Source organism: Pelodiscus sinensis, chromosome 17, assembly GCF_049634645.1.
Source record: "Pelodiscus sinensis isolate JC-2024 chromosome 17, ASM4963464v1, whole genome shotgun sequence".
NCBI lineage: Eukaryota > Metazoa > Chordata > Testudines > Trionychidae > Pelodiscus > Pelodiscus sinensis.
In genome coordinates, this window is record NC_134727.1 from 13,487,494 (window position 1) to 13,506,432 (window position 18,939).

The 18,939-nt window shown below is 40.6% G+C and overlaps 1 protein-coding gene across 1 annotated transcript in view; it reads right to left on the reverse strand.

Annotated features, from left to right (window-relative positions):
* GABRA6 (gamma-aminobutyric acid type A receptor subunit alpha6) overlaps window positions 1-18,587 on the reverse strand; it is a 41,019-nt gene extending 22,432 nt beyond the window's left edge. The window contains exons 1-8 of the mRNA XM_075900192.1: window positions 18,346-18,587; window positions 18,014-18,132; window positions 17,415-17,482; window positions 14,435-14,655; window positions 14,264-14,346; window positions 13,002-13,145; window positions 12,413-12,565; window positions 5,989-6,248 (exon numbers count right to left, since the gene is read on the reverse strand). Coding sequence (XP_075756307.1) covers window positions 5,989-6,248; window positions 12,413-12,565; window positions 13,002-13,145; window positions 14,264-14,346; window positions 14,435-14,655; window positions 17,415-17,482; window positions 18,014-18,132; window positions 18,346-18,383 — 1,086 coding nt within the window. The 5' untranslated portion in view covers window positions 18,384-18,587. The remainder of the gene's footprint in view (window positions 1-5,988; window positions 6,249-12,412; window positions 12,566-13,001; window positions 13,146-14,263; window positions 14,347-14,434; window positions 14,656-17,414; window positions 17,483-18,013; window positions 18,133-18,345) is intronic.
* Between the last annotated feature and the right edge of the window lie 352 nt (window positions 18,588-18,939).

Sequence of the window (18,939 nt, forward strand, 5' to 3'; positions counted from 1 at the left end):
GCAGAGCCAGCCCAGTCCTCCCCATCGGGGGCTCGTACCCCATTCCTCCCTCACCTCCTTCCACTTACCCTTCCCTAGCCCCCCTTCTTATTGATGTACAAAATAAAGATAACGTTTCTTCTAACATTGACTCTGTCCTTATTTAACAAAACTGGGGGAGACTGGGAAAAGGAGGTGGGAGAGGGGATGAGAAAGGATGGGAGAGGGGAGGGCAACTAACATGATCAGGGGTTGGGAACAGGTCCCAGATGAAGAAAGGCTACAGAGACTGGGACTGTTCAGCTTAGAAAAGAGGAGATGGAGCGCGGACAGGATAGAGGTCTCTAAAAGCAGGGGTTGGGTGGAGAGGGTGCATTCAGAAAAGTTCTTCCTGAGTTCCCATAAAGAAGGACTAGAGGACACCAAAGGAAAGGAATGGGTAGCAGGCTTGAAACTAGTAAGAGAAAGTTGTTGTTTACAAGGCAAAGAGTTAACCTGTGGAACTCCTTGCTGCAGGAGGCTGTGAAGGCTACAACTAGAACAGAGTTTAAAAGAGAAGTGAGATCAAGCCATGGAGGTTGGGTCCATGGAGTAGTCTTAGCCAGGGGGTAGGAGTGGTGTCCCTGCCCAAAGTTTGTGGAAGGCTGGAGAGGGATGGCACGAGACAAATGGCTTGGTCACTGTCTTCGGTCCATCCCCTCCAGGGTTCCTAGGGTTGGCCGCTGTCGGCAGACAGGCTACTGGGCTAGATGGACCTTTGGTCTGACCCAGGACGGCCATTGTAAGCTCAGGGCTCAGGGTCGGGGGTCTCAGTGGACCCCCTTGATTTTCATGCATACCTTCTCCTGCCCTAGACGGCCACTTTCCTGTGCCTAGTGCGGAGATCGTGGAGGAGGTCCATGATGTCCGCACTAGCCCAGGAAGGTGCCCGCCTCTTGCGGTCCAGGGCAAGCTCCCGGGAGCCGCCAGCCTGGTCCCAGGAAGAGGGGGAGAGCTGGGGGACATCGGGTGGGTGGCACTGTGCCGTGCCAGGTGCAGGGTCTGCTGGCTGGGTGCTGGCAGGCTTGCACCTGGCACGGGCACCGTAGCCAGCCTGTGCCCCTTTAAGGGGTCCGGGGCCGGGAGGGGGGCAATAGAGTTTCCCTGGTGTTGGCATGGTCTGGCTACAGTGCTTGCACCAGTTTCAAGCCTGCCAGCACCCAGCCAGCAGACCCTGCACCTAGCACGGCATGAGCCAGCCACCCAGCCCTCCGCCTCTTCCCAGGACCAGGCTGTCGGCTCCCAGGAGCCTGCCCGGGGCTGCTAGAGGCAGGCGCTGCCTGTTCTAGTGCGGAGATCATGGACCTCATCGAGGTTTGGGGGGAGGCCTCCAATGTCCACGATCTCCATACTAGGCACAGGAATGCGGCCGTCTAGGGCAGGATAGCTGCCAGCCTGGCCACCAAAGGCCACATGCGAACCCAGGAGCAGGTTTGCGTGAAAATCAAGTTGGTCCAGTGAGACCCCCAACCCTGAGCCCTGATCTTAGAACATAAGAACATAAGAACATAAGAACAGCCATACAGGGTCAGACCAAAGGTCCATCTAGCCCAGTAGCCTGTCTGCCGACAGTGGCCAACACCAGGTACCCCGGAGGGATGGACCGAAGACAATGACCAAGCCATTTGTCTCATGCCATCCATCTCCAGCCTTCCACAAACAGAGGCCAGGAACACCATTCCAACCCCCTGGCTAATAGCACTCCATGGACCCAACCTCCATGAATTTATCTAACTTCTCTTTAAATTTTGTTATAGTTCTAGCCTTCACAGCCTCCTGTGGCAAGGAGTTCCACAGGTTGACTATGTGCTGTGTGAAGAAGAACTCTCAGTTATTAGTTTTAAACCTGCTTCCCATTAATTTCATTTGTTATCCTCTAGTCCTTATATTATGGGAACTAATGAACTTTTCTTTATTCACCCTCTCCACACCACTCATGATTTTATAGACCTCTATCATATCCCCCCTCAGTCTCCTCTTTTCTAAGCAGAAAAGTCCCAGTCTCTTTAGCCTCTCTTCATATGGGACCTGTTCCAAACCTCTGATCATTTTAGTTGCCCTTTTCTCAACCCTTTCCAACGCCAAAATATCTTTTTTGTGGTGAGGAGACCACATCTGTACACAGTACTGAAGATATGGCATACCATAGTTTTATACTTCCCCACCTCCTTCTTTCCCTGGCTTCCCCCTTCCAGCTCCCTCCTCCCAGGTTTCCCCCTCCCCTCTCCCACCCTCTCTCTTCCCCTCTCCCACCTCCTTTTCCCAGTCTCCCCAGAGGTTAATCTCCTCACCCCAGTTTTGTTAAATAAAGAGAGTTTCTATTTTTGAACATACGTGTCCTTTATTTTTTACATCAGGAAGTGGGGCTAGGGATGGGTAAATGGAAGGAGATGAGGGAGGAATGGGGCACGAGCCCCTGATGGGGAGGACTGGGGTGGCTCTGCGGCCTCCTCAGGGTGGAAGCTCTTCTGCAGGGCCTCCTGGATCCTGACAGCCCCCTGATTGACCTCCCCGGATCGCAGCGTGCGGCAAGTGCAGCCGGGCTAATGGCCAAGTGCTGTGATGTGCCGAGTGTGGGCACTCAGGGCACTCCAAGCCAGGACTGCTTTGCTGTCCCTCATCGAGTTAGCCAAGCAAGCGGGGAACTCTGCCTGAGGCAGCAGCTCCACACACTAAGTCCTAACCTGATGCCCTGCCGGCACTGGTTCCAGCCAGCCTTAACTTCGGTTCAGGGTCCACTCAATGTGGACATGCTAGTTTGAATTAGCAAAACGCTAATTTGAATTAGTTTTTAGGTCTAGATGCACTAATTCGAATTAGCTTAGTTCAAATTAACTAATTCGAATCAAGTTAGTTCGAATTAGTGCTGTAGTGTAGACGTACCCTTAGATATTTTACTGCTCACTTGCTGTATTTTACTGCTAGAACAGTGAAAAGAGGAAAGTACTGATGTTACTTACTGTTACTTTGTTTGTGGTTTAAAGTCTTGAGAGGTAAACTTTATAGAGTGAGAATTTTAAACTTCTTTGTTTGCTTTATTGATTCTTTAAGATCGGACTTTTAACTGGTGTTCATCTTGTGCTGCTGTATGGAGAATATGTAAATCCCTTCAGTAACCATGGGAGCTGTCAGGGATTTCAGAGTCAAGCCCTCCTATGACTGGGAAAGCAGATTTGAGGGGCAAGGTCCTCAGCAATCTAGCTCTCACTTAATTTGGTTTGTAGCATCTTTTGCAGTCACCCCACAGCAGGCTATGGGAACATTTGCTTGCTACAATCACTCAATGTGAAGTTAAAGTAGACAAATATGGCCAGTTGTGGGGAAGCTGAAAGTAGAGTTCAAAAATAGGGGAGTTTCTTTGTGAAAGGCCATGGTACTATGGCTTCTCTCCCTGCTATGGATTTTGCACCATTGTAACTTTACTGTAAGAGAGAGCAGAATCACACCCAAATCCCTGGATTGTAGGAGACTCTGACAATTGATGAATAATTAAAGTTCTGACTAGAATTTGGAATCTGAACAATTGCAACATGAATGTAATGTCTTCCTCACTAGACACTCTTGAGTTAAAAAAGGAAGAGTTCTGCTAAACTCTCTGTTCTGAAGGAGCTGAAATCACTCAGCTCTTTGAAGAATCAGATTTATGATGCCTTTGGCAACCAGCACTGTGGGTGGGCCTCCTCACTGCTACTTATGGGAATTGTAAAGAGATGGGCAAGTTTTCCTGCCAGGCCCCCTTGAGCCACCATGTCCTATTCAAGTTCCATTGTTTGTACCAGTATCTTAAAAATGAGGCGAATGTTTGTGTATCTATGAAGAGGAGTTAGGTGCAATATATATATTGCCTGAGTGATTTCCTGTGAAAAAGCTATAGTTGAAAAAATTGGGTGTGAGATCTTTGAAAGTGTTCCTAGTTTTTAGAGCTGTTGCATTTTATCTATGTAACATTAATTTTCAGTTACAATGTATAGCCTATCGGGTATGTAATGTTTTCAGTAAAAGGTTAATAGTTGAGGTATAAAAATTGACCCTTTCTCAAATGTCATGACATTTGAAAAAATTACTTTATGTGAACATTAACAAATATGTATTTTTATTCTTGCAAGTTCTGATGAGGCAACTTATTATTAAGGATTTCTTAGGATAATAAAAATGTAAATATTCTACATATACATTACCTTATGCAAATTTATTTTCGAGTTTCATCAAAATTGAAAATCCACTTTTTTATTATCCATTACCACAAGCTTCTACAAATTGTATTATACATTTCTAACTTTGCTCAATTCATTCTTGCTTGAGTGTTTGCTTGATTGTTTTGTTTTTGAGGAGTTTTTTAACTTCATTTTACAGAGTTTTCTGAGTTGTAATGTGTGATAGTTTCTTTTGACATTCATGAATGTTTAGAGATGCTATGAGAATAATTTTGGGGACAGAGGTTGTCTTTTTCTGGAGTCTTTAACTATCCCTCCAGAACTAAAACAAATCTTATCTAAAATACACTGAAGATTTGTCTAGATATATGGTTAGCATGTAGCAAGCTGCAGTATAAATCTACAAAAGACAGGACTATGCAGCACTTTAAAGACTAACAAGATGGTTTATTAGGTGATGAGTCTTTAAAGTGCTTCATAGTCCTGTCTTTTGTTTCAGCAAGACCAGACTAACATGGCTACATCTCTATTACTATAAATCTACAGTGTGCTAGTTGTTTATGTAGATCCCGTTACTATACTAGAAGTTCTCTAGTACATTTTAATCTGCCATGCTTTACAGGAGTATATTAAACCACATTAGAGAGCTGATAATGTGCTGCATGCTAGTGCATTGCAGAGTTGCACCCTAGCTTTTCGCACACTAATGTTAAAGACAAGCCCTGAGATTTATGAGTCCAATTCTACCACCTACTCCAGGTAACATTTTGTATTTTTATTTCAATGGAGAAGCAGAAATGGGTTATATTACCACATCTTTGTTATGTACTCTACTTCTCATTAAATGGTTTGGGGTACACCTAACCTATTACAGTTTTAGTTTTACTAAACCATATTTAAATAGAAATGTTTTAACTGGTGAGTTAAAATGAAGAAGAATGGCTTTGCGGCTAAGGCAGTGGACTGGTATTGAAGGGAATTGGCTTCAGTTGTACTAACCACTTTCCGGGTGACTCTGGGCAAATTCCTTAATAGCTCATTGCCTGAGTTCCCCATCTATAAATGATAATATTAGCTTATCTTAGATAAGGATTATACATATAAATAAACTAAAGTTGGTGATAATGGGAGCTGTATCATTACTTAGGGAGACTGAGTAGTAAAATTATTTAAAATCAATTTTCAACCATTAAACAGACCTTACTTTGATAAGAGAAAATATTTCTGTCTATCACATGTGCTGAATATTTACCCCCTTCCTTAGAAACTGTATTTCTGTGTCTTTCTCAAAGCTTCCACCAACACAGCTCTTTCTGCAAGTAACAGATGCCAAGTTGATATACAAGCTAATCCCCCTCCCTCCCAAACCCATTTATGGTATGTATATTACAGTGATCCAGTAATCAGGTAACCAATTCATGCTCTCATTCTTCTGAACAACATTCTGAAAATTCTGCACTCTTACTATGAAGTCATTTGAATACAGGTGATTATTTGCCACAGTACGGATAGAGTTGCTTAAAGAAAGCTTTTGTCTGTAACAGTTGAATGTTGTTTTTCTTTAAATATTTTGGTTTATACAAATCAGAATGATTGACGAAGAGTATCTGCCCTTAATATAAGCAACAACTAAAAATGAACTGCTTTCACTTTCTGATGTCAGAGCAATAACTTCCTTGACATTTGAATTGATATGATTCAGTTGTGTAATCTATTCCAGACTAAGATCACTTTAATACCTTTCAATTGTTTTGCACTCACTGCTTTGGCTGTCTCTTCCTATATGATGCTTATTATGAGAAAAATGAGCAATTACCGAGACAATTTCGTCCTCTGCCGGTACAGTTGCTGCTGCTAGTGCTGCTGCTAGTGCTGCTGCCCGAGCTGCCTTCCTCATTGCTCTTTGAGTCTGAAGATTGGTAAAGTAGTTGACAGCTGCAAACTCGATAAGTGCAGAGAAGACAAAGGCAAAGCATACAGCTATGAACCAATCCATGGCAGTGGCATAAGACACCTTGGGCAAAGAGTGGCGTGCACTGATGCTTAAAGTGGTCATTGTTAGAACAGTAGTAATCCCTTTAAAATAACAATGAAAATTCAGGTATTAGGATTTTGTTTATATTCATATTGCTTATAAATTGTTATAAATATATAGATTACACTCTTCCTGTGTATGCTCCGGATCAGATGATTAACAGGTTGCAAAGTACTATTTGTGCTTCAAATAGTTAATACTTATATATACAACTGTCCTGAATAAGGTACCCTAGACTGTATGCTCCATTTTAAAATGGTGAACCAGTGTGAAGTTAAGATACCCACCTACTGAGTAGGGATTCTTTCTAGAATGATGTTCTGTTCATGAACATAATAGCATGTTTGGAAATACCATTTTCTGGAGAAGGTACTTGCCTGAGTCACAGCACTTATGATATCACTTTAAGGAATGCCATGAGGACCATACATGGCAATTCCCATATTAGAAAGGAAAGTGCTTAGATTTCAAAACTACCTACTAACTAAATGAGATAGTGAGTGCCAGCTAGTCCAGTAATCTAGATTAAATACTATAGTTTAGTAACATGTAATTTCTGCATCTTTTTGCCCACTCTTTGGTGTTACATTGGAGGGACATAGCATATCATACAGAACAGTTATTGAACTCATGGGAGCTCTGCATGTGGCAGGAAAAGGCCCTGAGAATTTTTAGATAAGAGCAAGAAGTATATAGTCCTATATGCAGCATTGTGAATTCTTTGGGAAACTGCCTAATTTGATCAAAGTGTTTGTAAAATTTACTAAGATATTTCATACATTTGAGTCCCCCAGCCCCAGTTTGCATATTCCTACATACAAGTATATGTGGAAAATCTCCATAACATTTGAGATCCACATTTATTCTAACAGAACATGTCTAAACATGTGGCTCTTGACCCATATAATGCTTTTCACGTCTTATGACAGACTTATGACTAGTTAGCCTTCTACTCATTCTTGCTATCTGAGGTGATGTAACATCTCAAGGCAGCATCTGAACTGTGTGACTTGATATTGTTAGCATTCTCTCTGGAACTTTCATAAGACGCAGCTTATCAACAATCTTCAGTTGAGTACCAATATACAAATGCAGTAATCTAACATGTTATTAATTAAATGCAAATAAAAGATTTTAAAAAAACCACAGTATCTCCTATTACCCAGATCTGTCAGATGTTTTTGTAGCAAAAGTCTGAATAAGCCTGAGGTATAGTTCAATATCAAAATTCCATGTCTCACATATGCACAAGGGTGAACTTTTCAAGAATATATGTATTGAGATTAGAACATTGCCATGCTCTATTTGGTGATATTTGGTAATGCCAGGATGGATCTATGCAAATAGAGCCCTGTAAATCTGTGGGATATCCGTTTTATATTTGTGGGTATCTGCATCTGCAGACGTGGATGCTGATATCGGTGGCTCATTTTTGCGTATATGGATGCAAATGTAGATACAAATTTTGTATCTGTGCAGGGTTCTATGTATAAAGACCTATCACTAATGGAATTTGATGTTAGGAATCTGGAAGATTCCTCCTACCATTGAGGGCTGAATGATTTTATATGATTTCTTGAAATACTGACAATATGTGCCTTATCTAGTTGAATGCTGAAATACAGTTAAAATTGTGTGACTGATATTTGTTTATCTCTGGGATTAGATTTTGAACATTTTCCATGACTTTTAAGAGAGTTCAGTTAGCATAAAATTAATTTAAAATATAAAATTAATTTTATTTCACTACTTATGCTACAAAAATTTTCCACTTCTGAAGATTTTAATAAATATGATAGATCAAAGGTCAAATTCCGGCTGTCAGTGTGATAGAAAAACAGGAGAAAGATGATCATATCTATCTGTGCACAAGATTTTCCATCCTGAACTTATTATCTAAATCAGGCCTGGGCAAAATAGGGGTGGTGGCCCAGATCGGGCCTTCCGAGCCACAGGATCCAGCTTGTAGATGTAGCAGGGAGCCTCAGACAGATTCCCTGCTTGCCCCACCCCCTCCTGCACACCACTCAGAAAAGTGGCTGCTGGTCTGTTTGTGATTCACAGCTAGGGATGGGGATGAGAGAGGCTTCATGCGTTGTCCCTGCCCCAGTACAATCCCATTGGCCAGTTTCTAGCCAATGGGAACTGTCTGTTTGAAGAACGGGCAGTGTGCAAAGCATCACTCCCCACTTCCCTCTGGCTTATTCACAGACACACACAGTCTCTGCAGCCTGGGCAGGGGGTGGGTCAGGCAGGGAGCCTTCCTGAGAAACATACTGTGCTGCTGGCTGGGAGTCACCTAGGTAAGTCTCCCAGTCAGAGTCTGCCTCTGGCACCCCAGTCCCTTCCTCCCTCCAACACTCTGGCCCCCCACTCCTGCCCCTCTACTCCACATAGCCCAAACCCTCTGCCTCCCTCCTGTAGCCATGTCCCCTCCCAGATCCTGCATCCCAATCCCCTGCCCTAGGTCACAATCCAAACACCTGCACCCCAATCACTTGCCACAGGTCACAAACCAAGCCCCTGTAGCCCTTCTGCACCCTAGTTTCCTGTCCCAGGTCACAACCCCTTCCTATCCTAGTTCACAACCAAAATCCTTGCACCCAGGTCATGACTGACTTCTTCACCTAAACTCCCTCCCAGACTCCACACACCCTCCTGCACCTCAATTCCTTACCCCAAGATCCCTTCTGTACCCCACCTCCATTCCAGGCCCCCGCACCTCCTCCATTAGTATAATTGAAAAGTGCAGCCTTTGACCACTTTCCAAAATCTTGGAATGGCCCCCCATAAAAAATTATGGTCCACCTCTGATCTAATGGGACTCTTTGGGACGACTCTGAGACAGGGATGGCACCTGCATGGAGTGATGAGTCCATGAACACAGTGGGTATGGGCTCAAGGAAAACTTGCCTATGACTCTTAGAGTACATCTAGACTGAAAGCTTCTTTTGAAAGAGCAGACACACTTCAAAACCAGATCGAAAAAGTGATCTGCTTTTTCGAAAAAGAGAGCATCCAGACTTCATGGACACTCTCTTGACAGAAATCCCTGATTGCTAGTCACAGAATGGCCTCTAGGGCACCTGTGCTTTTTTGGATTGCCTCTTCTTTCAAAAAATGTTCCTGTTCTGTGTCCACACATGCCTTTTTTTGAAACAGCTCTTTCAAAAAAAGTCTTCTTCCTCATTTGGGCTGTGTCTAGACTACAAGCCTCGTTCAAAAGAGAGCGTCTAGACTGCAACCACTTCTTTCAAAAAAGCAATGTAGATGCAGGTGAAGTTTTTTCGAAAAAAGGGCAGTTTTTTCGAAATAGCAATGTAGTCTAGACATACCCTTATAGAAGCATACTTAGCTATATGCCCCACATGTCCTTTATTCCATATGTGTGGGAGTAACACACATATGGAGAAAGGCATATTAGCAATCCATTGCCCTCTTCAAGTACACAGCAGTACAAAGGAATACTACTATCTCTGGCTTGGTTCTGCCTACCCTATTGTTTCTTTCAAACATTTTTAGCAAACAGACCTCTATGGCTCCTGCTTCTCCTTAATTTTGGGCTCATAGCATTCCTTATAATATTTCTAGACTTTAATTTTGAGGGGTTCAATCTGCTTAGTATTGCCCCTTTTATATAATATTATAATTGGTTTTAGCAGAGTAGCTTTACTTTCCCATCATTAATTTCTCCTCTTCCCCTCTTTACACCTTTAATTTGAGGGAATTCAGGTGCCTTTTCTAGCCAAATTCATTTAAATAACAATTATAACAAGTATTTTCCAATATATAGTGGGATATCAGGCCTTCCATTTTAAACTTCTGATTTGTCACTGGGCTTGCTATTTTGCTATAGGCAGTGAAGAACTGACCCTGAAATCATTTTGCAGGTGAAACTCTCTGGAGTCAGTGGAGTTTTGTCTGAATAAAGACTGCAGGTTCAGGCTGTAATGGGTGTAAATCCATCAGTCCTTCCAATATAGTCATTAGACTGAATGCCTTGAATAAGGATTGATGGTCTTTGTCCTTTTTATACAAGGAGTCAGGCTTAGTATTACTAATTTTCAGCAAAACTTGCAATGGCAGTTGCATTTAATATGTTTTCTAAGAATATTCCTCTGTTCCTAATTCTGTATTTACTCTTCAGTCTGAAATGGCTCATCCGTACTATCATTTCAAATGCTTATAAATATTTTTTTGTAAAGTCTGAAGACTTATTTAACTCAATAGACTTAGCAGTTACAAGTTACCCATTCAGCCTGTCAGGTAAATAGCATACATTTTACCAAATATGTTTTTGATCATCTGTAACTATTCCATAGACTACACAATACTGGGAGTGTTATATTATGTTGCCAGATGGTCAACCCACATTTGCAATCTACACACTACACTTCAATAGTGATAAAGCGCCCTTCAAAATCTATTATATAAACTCATCCCATTACATAATTATACTTTTCAGTTCTATCTGAATGCTTAAGAAAATAAAAATCAATTCCTAAACTTTCAAAACTGGCCTCTAATTTTAGGTTCAACATTTTTGTTTTTAGGGTGCCCAACTGCAGTTGGGTTTTTAAGAATAAACAAGAATGCACAACCCTATTATGAGCCAAAGATAGTTGTGTGCACTTGGCACATCTAAAAATTGGACCCAAGATGTCCAGTGGCTTAAACATGCACAAGAGTAGTTGTACATATATTAGTAGTTCCATTACAGTCAAGTATGACCTATGAAACCCAATTCTCTCCTTTGAAGTTGCACAACAAAATGTTTAGGTTACTGTTGAAAATATGACCCTACATACTGCAGTTTTAGTATAAAAAGCAAAAAAAAAAAAAAAAAAAAAAAGGAAATTGGTGTGTAAAAACACTACAGGAATTTACAATAATATACCTAGTGCAGATTGAAAAATTACAAACATTACATGAGAAAAACTAATGTATAGTATTCTCAGTTTATCACTGTAAATATTTTGATGAGAATTTTTTAATTCAGCTCTAAATATACTTGAGTCCTACTCACCCATTTGATTAATGGACATTTTGTCCTTGATGTTGATGGGAACAGAGCAGGTCCAAAATTATGAATGAAGTAAGCAGAAAGACAAAACAAACAAACAAAGGCTATGTCTAGACTACATGGCTTGGTCGACGGAGCCATGTAAAATAGTTTAAATCCCCGCTTCATTAAAATAAAAATGGCCTCCGTTCTGTGCCGACGATCAGCTGATCCAGCACAGCAGGGCAGTCTAGACATGCCGCAGTCAACAAGGGAAGTCTTGTCTATACGTGAAACGAGGTTTACCAGAGCGGTCGACAAAGACTTCCCTTGTCGACCGTGGTGCATCTAGACTGCCCCACTGTGCCGGATCAGCTGATTGTCGGCACAGTGCAACGGCCATTTTTATTTTAATGAAGCGGGGATTATTTAAATCCCCGCTTCTTTGCCTATGCCAAATAAACTATTTTACATGGCTCTGTCAACAGAGCCATGTAGTCTAGACATAGCCAAAGAATGCTTGAGATGGGGTTTTTGTTTGTTTTTGTCAGTCTTAACACATCTTTTCATGGATTTCTTCTCTATACATTTGTTTTTCATTATTTTTACTGATAAACCTTTCTTTGAACCTAAGTATTAGTTTTAACAAAACACAAATAAGGGGAAAATTTCTGTTCTCAAATGCGAATGGTGGATCTTAATTCTAAAATTCTCCTTGTACATATGCATGGAATTTCTATGGATATTACATTGCAGAAACAGTCAAAACTGACCGTGCAAAGTTTCTGAGAACAGAATTCTGTTCTCAGTGGTATTTTTAACATTACTTATTTGGTTTCAATATAATTATTTATTTTTTGCTTACCTTTTTCTTTCTCTACTTAAAAACAAATTCACATCACACTACATTAGCTGTTCAATACTGTGGATTCAATGCAACAAATGAATGTCATGGTAAAAACATGAATACCAGCCACAGTTCTTGCAGGAACTGATTCTTTGTTGATCCAAAACACAACTTGAGACAGGACTACAGTCATGGTGCATGGAATGTATGTCTGAATGAGATAGTAGCCTATTTTCCTTTGAAGATGAAAATAGAGCAGCTGAAGTGAATATTCACCTGCAACAAATAAGCAATGAAAAGTGATAAATAAATGGAATGATTAAATAAGCTATTGCAGAAACATTAACACAGCATACCAAAAACTGTTCTGGCTGGAACAGACTCCTTATTAATCCAGAAAGAAACCTGAGAGAGAATGACTGTCATAATGCAGGGAGTATATATCTGTATCATGAAGTATCCCATCTTCCTTTGCAAGTGGAAATAAACTGTCATTATTATGTATTCACCTGTTAGGAGACAAGTATATCAGCATTATTTTGGCAATATATGAAAGAAAATTACTTGAGTAAACCCTGGAATATCTTAAATTAATAGGCTGTGTTTTGAGGAAAGCAATGACAAATGATAGACCTTCTTCTATATGACAAAGTTTAGCTAATGAGCAGAAGCTAAAATGAATCAACTGAGAAAATGAGAAAAGGTGAATAAGTTATTACTTTGATATGTTGTTCTGCTACTGAAAAAGAAATGTTCCTAAAAGTTACATTACACTTGCTCACCTGTGAGCAATATGTTGAAAATCAATCTTTTGCAGGAAACCTTTGCAGAAATTTTAGTTAAGGGAAGAAGAATAAACAATTAAGAGATAAAAATAAGAGCATTTTAACTGGTTTCCAATGAACATTTTATAATGTGTCAATTCCACAATAGGACACGTCTTACCTGTGTTAGATTTAATTGTTTCACTAGATACTGTTTGTCCTATAAGATCATATTGGAGGAGACTGGAAGACTCTTGTGGTACTTCCACTGAATACAGAGGTCCCTTTTTCCATGTGTAAATAATTTCACTTTTTGGATAGGCATCTGGGGTATCATGGAGGAAAGAATCAATAGTATTAATTATATTACAGTATTGCCCAATGGGACAAAATAAATACCATTTCCCAACAGTGGTAGATGCTGTATTAATAAGGAGACTTGTTCCCTACCATTATAACTCATGAGCATAACTAAAAGGAGAAGGGGTAGAAAGGATGAGGGTAATAGTGGATAATAACTTTCCCTTCTCACCCTTCTACTTCTATTCTGGCTCTCATGTTGTAAACATCTACACAGGGTTCTTTGCTCCCACTTAACAACATAGCAAAGGCAAAAGGTGATTAGAAACCATGATGTAGAGCAAACTAACAATATGCCCCATCCTGATAATTTTAAAGTATTCTAATAATTCTAATTTTAAAATTTCCCTGTCAACTCATAATTATTTGTGCTCCCTTAAAATTTGTCTTGTTGCTCCCATAAAAAATTGCAATCTTGTGCCCTTGGAATTTGCCTTTACTTTCCCTCTTCACTATAAACAACCATCCATCTATCTAGCATTAAATGTCTTTCTTAAAAAAAACATAAGTTATCACTATGGCTCCCTAGGATCATGGGTCCTTTTCCCTATACCTGTGTATAACCTCTAGATGTGATATATCTGCCACATTCAGGTCTCTGAAATTGTCAGGGCCTTGAGAATTATCCCACTTGCTTTGCTATTGCCTACAGAGGGAGGTTGGTTCCCTGCAGCTGAGAACAGAAAGTCCGTTGATTGCAAATGGTCATTTTGGCATATATCTTCATTCAAAATATGATAGTTTCTTTAATAAGTGAGGACATCTACTAATAATCTTTCTTCACTGTTAAAACAACAGATTTGTTTAAAAGGTACCAGTATATATTTGGCTCTGTCAGTATAACAAAAAGCAAAAGAATCTATAGTCAATAGTTTGCAACTAGCTTGGATTCCTCTGCCTATGCAAAGTCCAGATTATACACAAGCAGATTTTGATATGGGATGTGAGCCTATAATTAATTAACTCCTATTAAGGACTTCCCTAAGAGCCCATTTACAAAGTTCTTAAAGTCGCTAACAGGCCCTACATGCTGTTTTTCAAATATGAATATATATTAAAATCAGAAATTTTTACAAAACTTACAACTCCCAAACTTCAGTGGACAAGCATGCCCATCCATAGGGAAGTTTACCAGCCGCATGGGACAATCAGCATTAATGGTCAGTCTAAAATACATTGAAATAAATTGTACTCAGTTCCTTCATTAGCAGTAGAAAAACAAATTCAGCAGGAAGCTGCAGAGTAGGATCTTACCTCATTGTATAGAGAATAGTTCCATTCTGCATAATTCTGAAAAGTTTGTTAGGAGTTGTCATATTATGAGCAATTGACTTTTTTCCATTTCTAAAAAAGGTGTCTGGTGTCCAGATCTTACTGACCATTAAATTGTTCAGTCTAAGAATTTCAGTTGGCCCACCAAACTTCAATCTCTCATCTATCCATGTCTGCCGAAAGAAGACATCCATTGTGTATTCCTACATGAAAATAAACTAATTAGAGGTCATGACTAACAGGATTGACCTACTATATCTCAGTGGAGGGCCTACTACCAGTTAACCACATTTAATTCACCACTGCTTAGTCACTTTAATCCTATTATCATTAAGTACTTACTTAAAAAAGTCAGTATATAAGAAAAATATCCTAGGGTATGTCTACACTGCCACCCTAGTTTGAACTAGAATGGCTAATGTAGGCAATTGAAGTTGCAAATGAAGCCCGGGATTTAAATATCCCGGGCTTCATTTGCATCTTGCCGGGTACCGCCATTTTTAAATCCCTGTTAGTGAGGACTCCGTGCCCGCGGCTACACGCAGCACGGAGTAGGTAGTTTGAATTAGGCTCTCTAATTCAAACTACCGTTACACCTTGTAACTCGAAAGCCTAATTCGAACTACCTACTCCATGCTGTGTGTAGCCACGGGCACGAAGTCTGCACTAACGGGGATTTAAAAATGGCGGCGCCCGGCAAGATGTAAATGAAGCCCAGGATATTTAAATCCCGGGCTTCATTTGCAACTTCGATTGCCTACATTAGCCACCCTAATTCGAACTAGGGTGGCAGTGTAGATATACCCCTATTTTCTTACTATTTTAATGAAGAGCTGCAAATTAATCACAGAATAGATAATTGGATGGGAATACAAAGAAAGTTCATTTTGTTCTCACAAAACTTAATTTAATTTAAATGACTTCATTTGTAAGGAGATATAAATATCTAATTTAATAGGCTTTGTAACTGCTAAGAGAAACTTTCAGTACTTAGTGACAGTGAATAGAAAAAAAATGCCCTCAATATTTCTTATTCAGCTTATTTTGCATATTTGCTACATAATCATATACATATTAATTATAGTGTGATTACACAGCATGTGTCAAGTTATTTTATAGTACTATTGCAAATTAATGTTTGCAAAAACTTTTTCTAATGTACATGTTCAAACTTTTCAACAGAAGTATATAAAGTCTGTCTCCTACTTTCATACTTAAGCACTGAAATAAATTATGCAAAAGCTCAACTATAGACATCTAAGCTAGCCACCCAAGTTAGAATATAAATGAGACTGTGACTCAGTATTCACATATCAAAACTGAAACATAGCTGGAGAGTGAACACTATTTCTAGAACGAAAATATGTTTTGTGATTATTTGGGGAGCAGTTTTGATAAACTTTTGCTATAGGTTTCTATATATATTGTAGTAAACAAATAACTTTTATAGGAGTCTGCAGCTACATATATTTAGGTGCCACACTTTATAGCTTCCAGGTTCTACTGAGAAAAGGAAAAGTGATGAGCTCCTCAGCCTTCCTTACTCACTCATGGCTTTATTTTATTATAGCATGCCTGTTAGTCTGTTTCCTAATACGTAGCCCTACTGTAAATCTATGCTTTGTAGCACATGTCTGCAATCTTCCTAATGGGTTGCTCATTCCTAATGGATGCATTGTTGCTGCATCTTTAACCTATTATTTGTTTCATTTTATCATAGCTCAACAAATCAGCAATCACTCTCATTGCGTTAGCTTGTTAAACTTATTTGCAAGACATTGCTCTCCAATTTTCCTTACAAATGTCACAGAAATTACATGCTGAAACTGCATGATCCATGAGGTTGACATAACCAAGGGATAGTAACTTCTATGAGCCCATGGTGTCCAGGCTCCAGGAATATTCTGAGCCTGGGGACTGGCTCCACCAATGTTTTGGCAAGGTCTCTCCCCAACCCCACCTGTCACCCCTATGTATTGCCCCTGAGCATCCCCTAGCCCTGCCTGCCACCACCACACTTCTCTCCTGGAGTATCCCACCATATACCAGCAGCAAGCTGACGAGTTTGGAGGTACAGCAGTACATTCTTTGGGCTTTTTCCTTCTCTTCCTCTCCTTTGCTTTTCTTTTACTTGGTTGTGGCTATAGCCAGGGCACTCCACCCTGCCCTCTCCCCCATGCTTCCTCCTCCCTGTCTCTACTTTGGAGGGGAGAAACTCGGGCTGTTTTCCTATCTTCTCACTGCAAACAGCTTCACCACTTGTCCTCCTCCTCCCTTCCTCTAAGCCAGCTTCTTTCCCCATTGACATCCCTGTGTGCAATGCAGCCTCCTGCTGGCCCATGGCTAGCACTCCTCAGCACGACTTGTTATTGCATTTACTGCATGTGAGCAACTCTTCTTTCAGAGCTTCTCCCAGGTGTAGTGGTATATGTAGTAATGTTGGTCCTCATCCCCTGTCCCACCCAGAGCCTTTATCCCTCTATATCCCAACCCTCTACCCTAGTCTGAAGTCCCCTGACACACCTGAGAGCCCTTCATCCCTCCAACTCTCCCTATTGTGCAATACAGGGAAACTGTTAAATGCTGTTTCTAATCCATTTTTACATTATTTTTAAAAATAGATATTGGTTTACCAGGTAAGTGGGGGTGGGGTTGGGCCTCTTACTGTTCTGGGAGCCATCAAAAGTTACTCAAACCTGCTGCCCTGGATATAGTGGAACTAGCTATATGCAACCCAACAGTAAAATGCTCTCTGTCCCTCAGAGACAGAGATTGTCAAGAAGATTAAGCCTCGTAATCTGCTCTAATGACAGTCCACTCAGATGCCACTGTAATGAATCCTGAAAAACAAGATCAGGGCCAGGGACAAGTGAAGCTCCTATGCTAGAAAGATCCCACAATTTGTGTGGCAAGAATGCCAAAAATGAAGCCCCTGCTGTACATGATTCATAATCAGTCTTACCATCTCCACATCTGACACGGGACCGAAACTGGTCACATAGATGTCCGTTTTGACTTCTGTAACAGCACCTAGCAGGTATTCAAACAAGCTCTGAGCATTGCAGGGGTCAGAAGTAAAGAGATGTATGCTGTTGACTATTTCACTCAACAATCTGTACACCTACACAGCAACTTGCCTATTACATGAGTGTGGCTCCAAGACACAGCAAAGCTGCTATTCAGGAACTTTTTCCATAGTCATTACAAAACAAACTATACATGGGGAATAAACAATTGTCATTTTGATCTCTTGCTTCTGGATTTTTAACATTTTATGTAAATAAAAGGCAATTATTTCTCCTATCAACAACTCCATTATGAAGGGGGTCACATTTAGATACTAAGTTTCTGGGAGTCTCCCATATCTATTTGGAAATGACACATCTAAATTGAAGCATTTGGGGGGAAAATACCTTCCACTAGTGTGACTCTCCATAAGAGAAGGGGGTAGGAATCCAAGGCATAGAGTTGTTTCCTCTCTCTGAGGGATTTACTTTTCAACAACAGATAAGATAAAAGGGGAGGGGGCAGCTACAGTTTAAGATATTGGGTTTCTTCTACCTCCGAATCCAGGTCGGAGCCTGTTGTCATATCCATCCAACAACTTGTCCAGAATCCGCGTAATGTTTTCTGAGTACAGGTTCCCTTCATCAGTCTGGCTCCCCAGCACCTTGTCTATACTGAAATTAATACACCAACAATGCCATCATTTAACCAGTCTTTTCCCTTCTGTGCAAAGTCAAAAGTTGCTTTTCTTTAGCCAGGGCCATCAGTGAAACATACCAGGAAACATACATTCCACCACCCGTCCCTCTCCATAATTGACTTAACCCCAGGCAGGAGAGTTTTCTTAGTTTTTGATTGTCTTGAGTATTGTTGAAAAGTTTACTTACCATATAGTGATGCATAACCAAGAGATCAACAAAGCCATGGTCCAGCACTATGGACAGAGTTCCCAGATATTCTTTTGCTTAGTCAACTGGAGCAAGTTTCATACTCCATCTTTTCCTCTCACTCCTGGTAATTCCTGATGGTTTATGATTTAAACGTGCAGTTGTACAGATGGTGTTTGTTTTTTCCTCTTCTGGTTCTTCTTTTCCCCCACTCTGTGTCTGTCTGTGTGTGCGTGTTTCTACACCACGGTTCTGCCTTGTCTGACTGTTGCAGTTGGAGAATTAGAGTTTGAAGGAACGACGCATGGTCGGAGAGCAGTGACAATAATCGAATAAGGCATTAGGGGAGATTAAAAGGAAGAAATCCACTGCTAGTTTTGGCATGGAATTAGCAGGGACCCGTTAGGAAATCTGGGAAAGCGCTGGCATCTTGCTGATAGAGATTATGTTAGAAATGGCCTCAGCTTTTATTATTTTTGTGGTTCACAGAGAGATTATTATGCAGCTTTTGCATCATTAGAACTTTAAAAAAAATCTAGGTTTTCCAGTAAGCTGTTTTCTTACTTTTCCCAAGAGATTTAACTGTGACAAGGC